General features: G+C 45.4%; 1 protein-coding gene across 1 annotated transcript in view; it reads right to left on the bottom strand.

Moving 5' to 3' along the window:
- The window catches only part of KCNK1 (potassium two pore domain channel subfamily K member 1), a 21,834-nt gene extending 19,697 nt beyond the window's left edge, over positions 1–2,137 (bottom strand). Inside the window, exon 1 of the mRNA XM_069952417.1 lies at positions 1,479–2,137. Coding sequence (XP_069808518.1) covers positions 1,479–1,833 — 355 coding nt within the window. The 5' untranslated portion in view covers positions 1,834–2,137. The remainder of the gene's footprint in view (positions 1–1,478) is intronic.
- Positions 2,138–12,904: the final 10,767 nt, after the last annotated feature.

Raw genomic sequence — 12,904 nt, 5'->3', positions numbered from 1 at the left:
CCTATGGTATAGGTCGCCACACGTTTTTACTGGAACCCCAATGTATATATCTCCGACATACTGTCCAGCACTGGTGGGTGGAGCTAAATAGCTGTTGTTTCTAAGAGCAACCAGTATAAATGTAAAAATTTGTCTCTATTTGAAATAACAGTAAAGGGGAGGAGCTTATAAGGAGCTTAAAGGGGTACTCCGGCTAATATTCTTTTCTTTCAAATCAAAGTTGTCAAGATTTCTAATGTAGACCATATAGATTTTAAAGTTCTAGAGATTTGTAATTTAATTTTATTTGAAAACCTCCACTCTTCCAGTACTTATCAGCTGCTGTATGTCCTGCAGGAAGTGGTGTAGTCTTTTCAGTCTCAGACACAGTGCTCTCTGCTGCCACCTCTGTCCATGTCAGGAACTGTCCGAAGCAGGAAAGGTTTTCTATGGGGATTTGCTGCTGCTCTGGACAGTTCCCGACATGGACAGAGGTGGCAGCAGAGAGCAGTGTGTCAGACTAGAGAGTACACCACTTCCTGCAGGACATACAGCAGCTGATAAGAACTAGAAGACTGGAGAGTTTTGAGTAGAAGTAAATTACAAATCTGTATAACTTTCTGACATCAGTTAATCTGAAAAAGAAAAGAAATTTGCGGGAGCACCTTTAAAGGGGTACTCCACTCATACATAACTTTTGATATGTTGCTGCCCATGGTGAGACTAATAATCCCTTCCATACTTGTTATTATCTATTCAGTCTCTTTTCCCCAGTTCTCAGCTGCTGCTTTCTGCTGAAGAAACAAAAATCTGTGTGTGAGCTTTTTTCTCTGTCTCCCCCTCTTTCCCCCTCCCTTCTGAGACGCCTGATGTAAACAAGTCCCTGGCTGGCTGTATCTGCAACATTGTAGCTTCTTTGTACTGCTTGGAGGGTTATTCTGAGGTCAAGCTGCTGATGAACTCACTGTGATTATCCCTCCCAGCATTACAAAGAAGCTACAAAGTTGCAGTTAAAGCCTGCCAGGGACTTGTTTACATAATCTGTCTCAGAAGGAGGGGGGGAAGGAGACAGAGAGAAAAGCTCACACACAGATTTTTGTGTCTTCAGCAGAAAGCAGCAACTGAGAACTGGGGGAAGGAAACTAAGACTATAATAAGAAGTATGGAAGGAATTGTTAGTCTCGCCATGGGCAGCAACATATCAGAAGTTATGTTTTAGTGGAGTACCCCTTTAACCTTTTAAACCATTTTATTTGGAACATAATACTAGAAGTAGGACTGTGAATAGATGTAGATAAAGTTAAGGGGTGTTGGCTTAGGGGCCTAGTGGTATTAGGATTAGGTGGCCAGGGGAATAGGGACTGTGTTTAGGGGTCCCGGGTTAGGGAGATGATCTGGGCATCTCGGGGGTGTTAGGATTAGGAGTTATTGGGGGATGGATGGTGTTGGACAGTCGGGGTGTCTCAGTGTTACCCTCTCGCCCTTTGTGACCCCCATACCTGTGGTAGATAACACCGTACTGGCGAAGAACAGCGAGGACATGAAATCCCAGTTCCAGTTCCCGGAGGCGTTATTGAGTACGGACACCCCGTAGTTGCTGGCCTCCAGGACCTGTCCCAGGAACACCTCCAGATGCTCCTCCGACGTGCACTCATTCTCACTCAGGAACCGCCGCTTCAGCTCCCTCAGGTCCCTGCGGAGCAGGTCCTCATAGGGCAGCTCCACCGAGGAGAAGACCACCGCCCCGAATATCAGATAGAGGATGTAAGTCACCATCAGGATAGCAAAGTACCAGGCTGGACGGTTCCTGTCGATCAGCCGGACGCAGCGGCTGCTGGCCACGGACTGCAGCATGGCGGCGGTCAGAGGCGTCCCGGGTCAGTGGGTTTCAGCCATTGCTATAGGCGGACATCAGCGCTGACTGATGGAACGCAGAGCCGGGACGTGAAGTTCTCTGGGTGATAGAGATACCGTAGACGCCGGGAACTGATGTGGCAGTCGTCTCTCCTAGGCTGACGTCCTCTTCCCACCCTCTCAGGTAACAATGAGGTCTAGGCTCATCTTACCAGCATGGTGTATCACAGTCCACAGGGCGGCCTCCACCTACTCTCTGCCCTCTAAATAAATATCGCACGCTGCCTAGATGGAGAGGAGCGAGGAGGGGGAGGAAACGAGAGCAGCACACATCAATGACTCTCTATGACACTCCTCTTTGTGGGCAAGCCAGTTGTGCTGGTTCAGGCGTGTGCTCTCGCCACACCGTACCTTGCACAAGCAGCAACGTCCATTGGGGATTTCTCTGTCATTTGCTTCTTAAAGAGACAGTGCCCTGGAAAAGCGACTGTCTACCTGTGACCCGAGGTCGTGACCTCCAGCATTCTCATCACTCAGTGTCACTATTCAGGCCTATCCACTTCTGTGACAACCAATATGGCTGCCACGACTACTTCCACAGATGAGGTCGGACTTTCCCTGCGGATCTCCGCTGACATGTCCCCCCCTTACCCGCAGGCTACACAATGATTTTCAGCTTTGTTTTCCCTGTACTTCTGGGCACTGTTCACACCCACAGCAGAAGTGACTCGGTGGTGGAAGTTTCCGGGCAGAGCAGTCGGTTGTGGTGATGAGGAAGTGATGCAAGAGCTGAATGATTTTATAAACCTGTGGAGGGACTACAAGAACCAGCATGGATGGATATAACTGGGACATGGAATCCCTTACCAGTCAGTTCCCTATAAACAACTAATAGCTACATAGATATGCTGGGACTTGTAGTCTTTGGAGGGGCAAAGAGTTTTCTGCAACTGGTATCCGAAAGTTATACAGATTTGTCATATACTTCTATTTCAAAATCTCCAGTCTTCCAGTACTTATCAGCTGCTGAAAGTCCTGCAGGAAGTGGTGTATTCTTTCCAGTCTGACACAGTGTTCTCTGCTGCCACCTCTGTCCATGTCAGGAACTGTCCAGAGCAGCCGCAAATCCCCATAGAAAAGCTCTCCTGCTCTGGACAGTTCATGACATGCACAGAGGTGGCAGCAGAGAGCACTGTGTCAGACTGGAGAGAATAAACCACTTCCTGCAGGACATACAGCAGCTGGTAAGTACTAGAAGAGTGGAGATTTTTAAATAGAAGTAAATTATAAATCTATATAACTTTCTGACACCGGTTGATTTGAAACTATTTTTTTTCCCGCCTGAGTACCCCTTTAAGGATAAAACAGTTACATCCTCTATCTACCCCAAGAATTGACTGATATCAGAGAACATATACCTGTCCTATAGTGAGGACCATACCAGCCTGAAAGAACTGATAACAGAGAGCAATGGAGACACCTGTCCTATAGTGAGAATTGTCCCAGTCTGAACTGGCTGATAGCTGAGAGCAATAGATGGCCTCCATATCCCTGATCTATAGGCAGAGTCTTGCACAGTCAGGTAAGGTGCAATGTGCTGCAGGCAGACAATGATGACTTTGTGCGGGTTAATGGTTGGGGGATGTCTGCGGATTATGTCAGTGTGACTCATGGATATGGAGAATCTGGGTGTAACTGGTGATGTTAACTGGGAAAGGGAGAAGTTCCATGTCACCCAGCTGGGGAGTGTCCGGCAAGAGATCCCCGCAGGATAACACTGCCCCATCCTAGTGTATACAGGGAGGATGGGGGGACATCTGCTCCCCCCCATAATAACCAGCACAGACCCTCGTAATAACATGGAGGATGGTCCCTCACTTGAGTTTCTTCACCTGTAAAAAAGACCTCCCCGCTCCGCAGTCAGTGAATAAGACAGCAACATATCCTGTTATATAGTGAAGACATTTTATTGACTCCCTGACATCAAACCTTACTGCTGAGTAATGCTGCGTATGAGCTGCGAGGGAAGGAGAAGTGACAGCTATCCTGCGCACATGTTTGCTGAGCAAATAGCTTTCTCACATATAAAATATATTCAACCGTTCTCTGAACAAACACATATTCATATGCCTGCAGCCAGAGCATACATTACTACACTACTGCTAAATACTACCGCAATATAACTGCAACACTGGCAATACATACACCAATACTGACCTGTATGTACAAGAATATAACTACTATAATACTGCTCCTATACACAAGAATATAACTACTATAATACTGCTCCTATATACAGGAATATAACTACTATAATACTGCTCCTATACACAAGAATATAACTACTATAATACTGCTCCTATATACAGGAATATAACTACTATAATACTGCCTCCAGGAGTATATACAGGAATATACTACTATAGTACAGGAATATACTACTATAGTACTGCTCCCATATACAGAAATATAACTACTATAATACGGTTCAGGGAAGAAAAAGAGTGCTGCACCTCACACCTATGGCTGATACTAGTGCCTCTCGGCTGCATAAAAAACATCAGAATTCTGTATGTGAATTGATCAAGCCACACTGCCCCATGTACCATCGTGCAGGTATCTGATACACATGGGTCCCTACACTAAGTCCACACTGTGCCAGTCAGCGACCACCACCCCCGCAGGCGTGCACAGTCAGGGAAGGGAGGCCATGGAACGGCCCTGCAACCCCCATGCCACAGGACCAGACCCAAAAATGCCAGTGTGTGAGGTGTGAGGTGCAGCACTCTTTTTCTTCCCTGAACCGTATTTTGTTTCTCTCTTTTCTCCGTGTATTGCACTCCTCCTGGTGAGACCCACATGACAATTAGCAATTAGCAGGAGACACCTGAGTGCTCATGGTTTTAATCCCTCCTGTCTGTCCCATTCTATCTTTGATAGCTATGGTGAGTGCAATACCTTATCCAGACTTGTGCTGTTTGGGGGCAGCTTCCTCCGCCGGTGGTGCTGGCTGGGTTTTGGTGTGGCAATTTTGGGTCTGGTCCTGTGGCATGGGGGTTGCAGGGCCGTTCCATGGCCTCCCTTCCCTGACTGTGCACGCCTGCGGGGGTGTTGGTCACTGACCGGCACAGTGTGGACTTAGTGTAGGGACCCATGTGTATCAGATACCTGCACGCGGTACATGGGGCAGTGTGGCTTGATCAGTTCACATACAGAATTCTGATGTTTTTTTATGCAGCCGAGAGGTACTAGTATCAGCCATAGGTGTGAGGTAATACTACTATAATACTACTATACTACTATATAATACTGCTCCTATATACAGGAATATAACTACTATAATACTGCTCCTATATACAGGATTATAACTACTATAATACTGCTCCTATATACAAGAATATAACTACTATAATACTGCTTCTATATACAGGAATATAACTACTATAATACTGCTCCTATATACAGGAATATAACTACTATAATACTGCTCCCTATATACAAGAATATAACTACTATAATACTGCTCCTATATACAAGAATATAACTACTATAATACTGCTCCTATATACAGGAATATAACTACTATAATACTGCTCCTATATACAGGAATATAACTACTATAATACTGCTCCTATATACAGGAATATAACTACTATAATACTGCTCCTATATACAGGAATATAACTACTATAATACTGCTCCTATATACAGGACTATAACTACTATAATACTGCTCCTATATACAAGAATATAACTACTATAATACTGCACCCTATATACAGGGATATAACTACTATAATACTGCTCCTATATACAAGAATATAACTACTATAATACTGCTTCTATATACAAGAATATAACTATTATAATACTGCTCCTATATACAGGAATATAACTACTATAATACTGCTCCCTATATACAGGAATATAAGTACTATAATACTGCTCCTATATACAGGGATATAACTACTATAATACTGCTCCTATATACAGGAATATAACTACTATAATACTGCTCCTATATACAGGGATATAACTACTATAATACTGCTCGCTAGATACAGGAATATAACTGGTATAATACTTCTCCTATATGTAGTGTGGGAGCAGGACAGGTGAGTATAAAATACCGCACCTTATCTTAAGAGTGCACAGTATATTATAATTAATGTGCTTAGGTGTATAATAAAGTTGAGTAGTAATACATTCTGGGCTATAGTTGGTATTATAATGTATTACTGGGGGAGGCTAGGTGTGTTTTGCTATCATATTTAGGAGGTACAGTGTATAGCAGTATTATATTCATAGGGTGCAGTGTATAGCAGTATTATATTCATAGGGTGCAGTGTATAGCAGTATTATATTCAGATGGTGCAGTGTGTAGCAGTATTCTACTCACAAGGTGCACTGTGTGGCAGTATTACATTCAGAGGGTGCAGTGTGTGACAGTATTATATTCACAGGGCACAGTTTGTGGCAATATTATATTCAAAGGGTGCACTGTGTGACAGTATTATATTCAGAGGGTGCAGTGTGTGGCAGTATTATATTCAGAGGGTGCAGTATTATATTCAGCGGGTGCAGTGTGTGACAGTATTATATTCAGAGGGTGCAGTGTATAGCAGTATTATATATTTAGCGGGTGCAGTGTGTGGCAGTTTTATATTCAGAGGGTGCAGTGTGTGACAGTATTAAATTCACAGGGCACAGTTTGTGGCAAAATTATATTCAAAGGGTGCACTGTGTGACAGTATTATATTCAGAGGGTGCACTGTGTGACAGTATTATATTCAGAGTGTGAAGTGTATAGCAGTATTATATTAAGAGGGTGCAGTATTATATTCAGCGGGTGCAGTGTGTGACAATATTATATTCAGAGGGTGCAGTGTATAGCAGTATTATATTAAGAGGGTGCAGTATTATATTCAGCGGGTGCAGTGTGTGACAGTATTATATTCAGAGGGTGCAGTGTATAGCAGTATTATATTCAGAGGGTGCAGTGTATAGCAGTATTATATTCAGAGGGTGCAGTGTGTGACAGTATTATGTTCAGAGTGTGAAGTGTATAGCAGTATTATATTAAGAGGGTGCAGTATTTGGCAGTATAACATTCAGAAGACACAGTTTGTGGCAGTATTATATTCAGAGGGCGCAGTGTATAGCAGTATTATATTAAGAGGGGACACCTTAAGGGGCCTTTTACATTGGCCGATTATTGGCAATGAGCGTTACTAGAAACCCTCCTGCAGCCGATAATCGAAACTTGTAAAAGTGACATTGATCATCCGAGGACGGGGAGAACGTTACTATATAATGGGAAAAGTGTGTGTAGCTAGGCCTAGTGTTATCTGCAGCTGTGTAAGAGGATATACTGTACATAGAGGAGATGTATATATAGGCTTAGATACAGCTGTTCAGCATAGTGCTATGTATGTTAGATGTAAGATATTGCCTTAGGAAACTAATTTCAGTAGTTTTCACTAAGTGGAACAGAAACAGCAAAACATCCCTGAGCCACTACTGCCACCTTGTGGTGTGATTGTGTATTACACTCACTACCGACAGACCTTTTTGTAAGAATATGGTAAAAAAGCAGAAAACAACAGAAAGAGAAGATCACATCACATACCTGCAGAGAATTAGGCACATGTGAATTATGTAAGTCTTATGGTAGTCTTACTTCCTGTAGTTAGGCTCTTCTCCAGTAGGTGGTACTATAGAACTGACTCATTTCTTTCTGAAAGCCTCTGGTCCCACTCAGGTGATGGAACCGGGGCTTTGTTTTGGCTATGTTTGGGCGGAAGTTCTAAGCATGGCTACGTTTGGCCTCCGTAGAGGCCCCAGTTCGGCATTGCGGAGAGTTTTGTGCATTGCATTGTTATGAATAGTGCCATATGAGTGTTTGTTTTAATTTACCTGAGTCATGTTACATTTACTGTACAGTTATTCTGGGCTATTGTTGTTTGCCCGATTCGTTTGCTTATTTGTTGTTCGTTTATTTCGAAAATTAATAAAAATTTTATGGAAACCCGTACATAGTTGCCCCCCCCCAGTAGGTAGATAGCTGCCCCCAGTAGGAAGAGGTTCCCCCAGTAGATAGTTGCCCCCCCCCAGTTGGTATAGCTCCCCCAGCACATAGATAGTTGCCCCCAAAAGGTAGTGCTCCCCAGTACATAGATAGTTGCCCCCCAATAGGTAGAGCTACCCCCAGTACTTAGATAATTGCCCCCCCAGTAGGTAGAGCTCCCTCAGAACATGGTTGGCCCCCCCCAGTACATAGTTCCCCCCAGTAGGTAAATAGCTGCCCCCCCCCCTTACTTGGTATAGCTCCCCCAGTACATAGATAGTTGCTCCCCAGTACATAGTTCCCCCCAGTAGGTAAATAGCTGCCCCCCCTTACTTGGTATAGCTCCCCCAGTACATAGATAGTTGCTCCCCAGTACATAGCTGTCCCCAGTAGGTAGATAGCTGTCCCCAGTAGGAAGAGCTGCCCCCATGTACACTTGTGTATGCCTTCTATAGAGTTGTGCCTATACCTTGCACAACTCTTTCAGGTGAGTGTATTTCAATAGCACCCTGATAGGATACCACCTGAATCTTACCATATTGCACAAGGAAGCACCCCTCCTTCGTCTCTTCCCTCAGTAGGTAGAGCTCCCCCATTACATAGATAGTTGCCCCTAATAGGTAGAGCTCCCCCAGTACATAGATAGTTGCCCCCAATAGGTAGAGCTATCCCCAGTACATATAGTTGCCCCCAAATAGGTAGAGCTCCCCCAGTACATAGATAGTTGCCCCCAATAGGTAGAGCTCCCCCAGTACATAGAAAGTTGCCCCCCAATATATAGAGCTCCCCCAGTACATAGATAGTTACTGCCCCCAGTACATAGATAGTTGCCCCCCAATAGGTAGAGCTCCCCCAGTACATAGAAAGTTGCCCCCCAAGATATAGAGCTCCCCCAGTACATAGATAGTTGCTGCCCCCAGTACATAGTTGCCAACCAATAGGTAGAGCTCCCCCAGTACATAGATAGTTGCCCCCAATAGGTAGAGCTACCCCCAGTACATATAGTTGCCCCCAAATAGGTAGAGCTCCCCCAGTACATAGATAGTTGCCCCCCAATAGGTAGAGCTCCCCCAGTACATAGATAGTTGCCCCCAATAGGTTGAGCTACCCCCAGTACATATAGTTGCTCCCAAATAGGTAGAGCTCCCCCAGTACATAGATAGTTGCCCCCCAATAGGTAGAGCTCCCCCAGTACATAGAAAGTTGCCCGCCAATATATAGAGCTCCCCCAGTACATAGATAGTTGCTGCCCCCAGTACATAGATAGTTGCCCCCCAATAGGTAGAGCTTCCCCAGTACATAGATACTTGCTCCCCCAGTGTGTAGATAAATGCCCCCAATAGGTAGAGCTCCCCCAGTACATAGTTGCCCCCCAATAGGTAGAGGTCCCCCAGTACATAGAAAGTTGCCCCCAATATATAGAGCTCCCCCAGTACATAGATAGTTGCTGCCCCCAGTACATAGATAGTTGCCCCCCAATAGGTTAAACTCTCCTAGTAGATAGATACTTGAAAAAAACTCATGGCCTCTTGGCTCCCACATGAACATGTCTGGTGTAATACTGGTCTGGTGTAATACTGGTCTGGTGTCTGGTGTAATACTGGTCTGGTGTAATACTGGTCTGGTGTCTGGTGTAATACTGGTCTGGTGTAATACTGGTCTGGTGTCTGGTGTAATACTGGTATGGTGTCTGGTGTAATACTGGTCTGGTGTAATACTGGTCTGGTGTCTGGTGTAATACTGGTCTGGTGTCTGGAGTAATACTGGTCTGGTGTAATACTGGTCTGGTGTAATACTGGTCTGGTGTCTGGAGTAATACTGGTCTGGTGTAATACTGGTCTGGTGTCTGGTGTAATACTGGTCTGGTGTAATACTGGTCTGGTGTCTGGTGTAATACTGGTCTGGTGTAATACTGGTCTGGTGTAATACTGGTCTGGTGTCTGGTGTAATACTGGTCTGGTGTCTGGTGTAATACTGGTCTGGTGTAATACTGGTCTGGTGTCTGGTATAATACTGGTCTGGTGTCTGGGGTAATACTGGTGTGGGGTCTGGGGTAATTCCGGTCTGATGTAATACCGGTCTGGTGTCTGGTGTAATACTGGACTGGTGTCTGGTCTGGTGTAATGCTGGACTGGTGTCTGGTGTAATACTGGTCTGGTGTCTGGGGTAATACTGGTCTGGTGTCTGGAGTAATACTGGTCTGGTGTCTGGGGTAATGCTGGTCTGGTGTCTGGGGTAATACTGGTCTGGTGTCTGGTGTAATACTGGTCTGGTGTCTGGAGTAATACTGGTCTGGTGTCTGGGGTAATACTGGTCTGGTGTCTGGAGTAATACTGGTCTGGTGTCTGGGGTAATACTGGTCTGGTGTCTGGAGTAATACTGGTCTGGTGTCTGGTGTAATACTGGTCTGGTGTCTGGAGTAATACTGGTCTGGTGTCTGGGGTAATACTGGGCTGGTGTAATACTGGTCTGGTGTCTGGTGTAATACTGGTCTGGGGTAATACCGGACTGGTGTCTGCTGTAATACTGGTCTGGTGTCTCTTGTAATACTGGTCTGGAGTAATGCTGGTCTGGTGTCTTTTGTAATACTGGTCTGGAGTAATACTGGTCTGGTGTCTGGTGTAATACTGGTCTGGTGTCTGGGGTAATACTGGTCTGGTGTAATACTGGTCTGGTGTCTGGTGTAATACTGGTCTGGTGTCTGTTGTAATACTGGTCTGGTGTCTGGGGTAATGCTGGTCTGGTGTCTGGGGTAATGCTGGTCTGGTGTCTGGGGTAATACTGGTCTGGTGTCTGGTGTAATACTGGTCTGGTGTCTTGTGTATTACTGGTCTGGTGTCTGGAGTAATACTGGTCTGGTGTCTGGTGTAATACTGGTCTGGTGTAATACTGGTCTGGTGTCTGGTGTAATACTGGTCTGGTGTCTGGTGTAATACTGGTCTGGTGTCTGGTGTAATACTGGTCTGGTGTAATACTGGTCTGGTGTCTTGTGTAATACTGGTCTGGTGTAATACTGGTCTGGTGTCATGTGTATTACTGGTCTGGTGTCTGGTGTAATACTGGGCTGGTGTAATACTGGGCTGGTGTAATACTGGTCTGGTGTCTGGAGTAATACTGGTCTGGTGTCTGGTGTAATACTGGTCTGGTGTCTGGTGTAATACTGGTCTGGTGTCTTGTGTAATACTGGTCTGGTGTCTGGTGTAATACTGGTCTGGTGTCTGGTGTAATACTGGTCTGGTGTAATACTGGTCTGGTGTCTGGTGTAATACTGGTCTGGTGTCTGGTGTAATACTGGTCTGGTGTCTGGTGTAATACTGGTCTGGTGTCTGGTGTAATACTGGTCTGGTGTAATACTGGTCTGGTGTCTTGTGTAATACTGGTCTGGTGTAATACTGGTCTGGTGTCATGTGTATTACTGGTCTGGTGTCTGGAGTAATACTGGTCTGGTGTCTGGTGTAATACTGGGCTGGTGTAATACTGGTCTGTTGTAATACTGGTCTGGTGTCTGGAGTAATACTGGTCTGGTGTCTGGTGTAATACTGGTCTGGTGTCTGGTGTAATACTGGTCTGGTGTCTTGTGTAATACTGGTCTGGTGTCTGGTGTAATACTGGTCTGGTGTAATGCTGGTCTGGTGTCTGGTGTAATGCTGGTCTGGTGTCTGGGGTAATACTGGTCTGGTGTCTGGGGTAATATGGGTCTGGGGTAATTCCGGTCTGATGTAATACCGGTCTGGTGTCTGGTGTAATACTGGTCTGGTGTAATACTGGTCTGGTGTAATACTGGTCTGGTGTCTGGTGTAATGCTGGTCTGGTGTCTTTTGTAATACTGGTCTGGTGTAATACTGGTCTGGTGTAATACTGGTCTGGTGTAATACTGGTCTGGTGTATTACTGGTCTGGTGTCTGGTGTAATGCTGGTCTGGTGTCTGGTGTAATGCCGGTCTAGTGTCTGGTGTAATACTGGTCTGGTGTCTGGTGCAATACTGGTCTGGTGTCTGGTGTAATACTGGTCTGGTGTCTGGTGTAATACTGGTCTGGTGTCTGGTGTAATGCTGGTCTGGTGTCTGGGGTAATACTGGTCTGGTGTAATACTGGTCTGGTGTAATACTGGTCTGGTGTCTGGGGTAATACTGGTCTGGTGTAATACTGGTCTGCTGTCTGGTGTAATACTGGTCTGGTGTAATACTGGTCTGTTGTCTGGTGTAATACTGGTCTGGTGTAATACTGGTCTGGTGTCTGGGGTAATACTGGTCTGGTGTAATACTGGTCTGCTGTCTGGTGTAATACTGGTCTGGTGTAATACTGGTCTGGTGTCTGGGGTAATACTGATCTGGGGTCTGGTGTAATTCCGGTCTGGTGTAATACTGGTCTGGTGTCTGATGTAATACTGGTCTGGTGTCCGGGGTAATACCGGTCTGATGTAATATTGCTCTGGGGTAATACCAGTCTGGTGTCTGGTGTAATACTAGTCTGGTGTTTGGTGTAATACTAGTCTGGTGTCTGGGGTAATATCAGTCTGGTGTCTGGGGTAATACCGGTCTGGTGTAATACTGGTCTGGTGTCTGGAGTAATACTGGTCGGGGGTCTGGTGTAATACTAGTCTGGTGTAGTACTGGTCTGGTGTCTGGGGTAATACTGGTCTGGTGTCTGGGGTAATACCGGTCTGGTGTCTGGAGTAATACTGGTCTGGGGAAATACTTGGTCTGGGGTCTGGTGTAATACTGGTCTGGGGAAATACTTGGTCTGGGGTCTGGTGTAATACTGGTCTGGGGAAATACTTGTTCTGGGGTCTGGTGTAATACTGGTCTGTTGTCTGGAGTAATACTGGTCTGGTGTCTGGTGTAATACTGGTCTGGTGTCTGGAGTAATACTGGTCTGGTGTCTGGGGTAATACTGGTCTGGTGTCTGGTGTAATACTGGTCTGGTGTCTGGAGTAATGCTGGTCTGGTGTCTGGGGTAATACTGGTCTGGTGTCTGGTGTAATACTGGTCTGGTGTCTGGAGTA

Source organism: Dendropsophus ebraccatus, chromosome 14 (assembly GCF_027789765.1).
Source record: "Dendropsophus ebraccatus isolate aDenEbr1 chromosome 14, aDenEbr1.pat, whole genome shotgun sequence".
NCBI classification, from domain to species: domain Eukaryota; kingdom Metazoa; phylum Chordata; class Amphibia; order Anura; family Hylidae; genus Dendropsophus; species Dendropsophus ebraccatus.
This window is presented reverse-complemented; position numbering and strand designations above follow the sequence as displayed.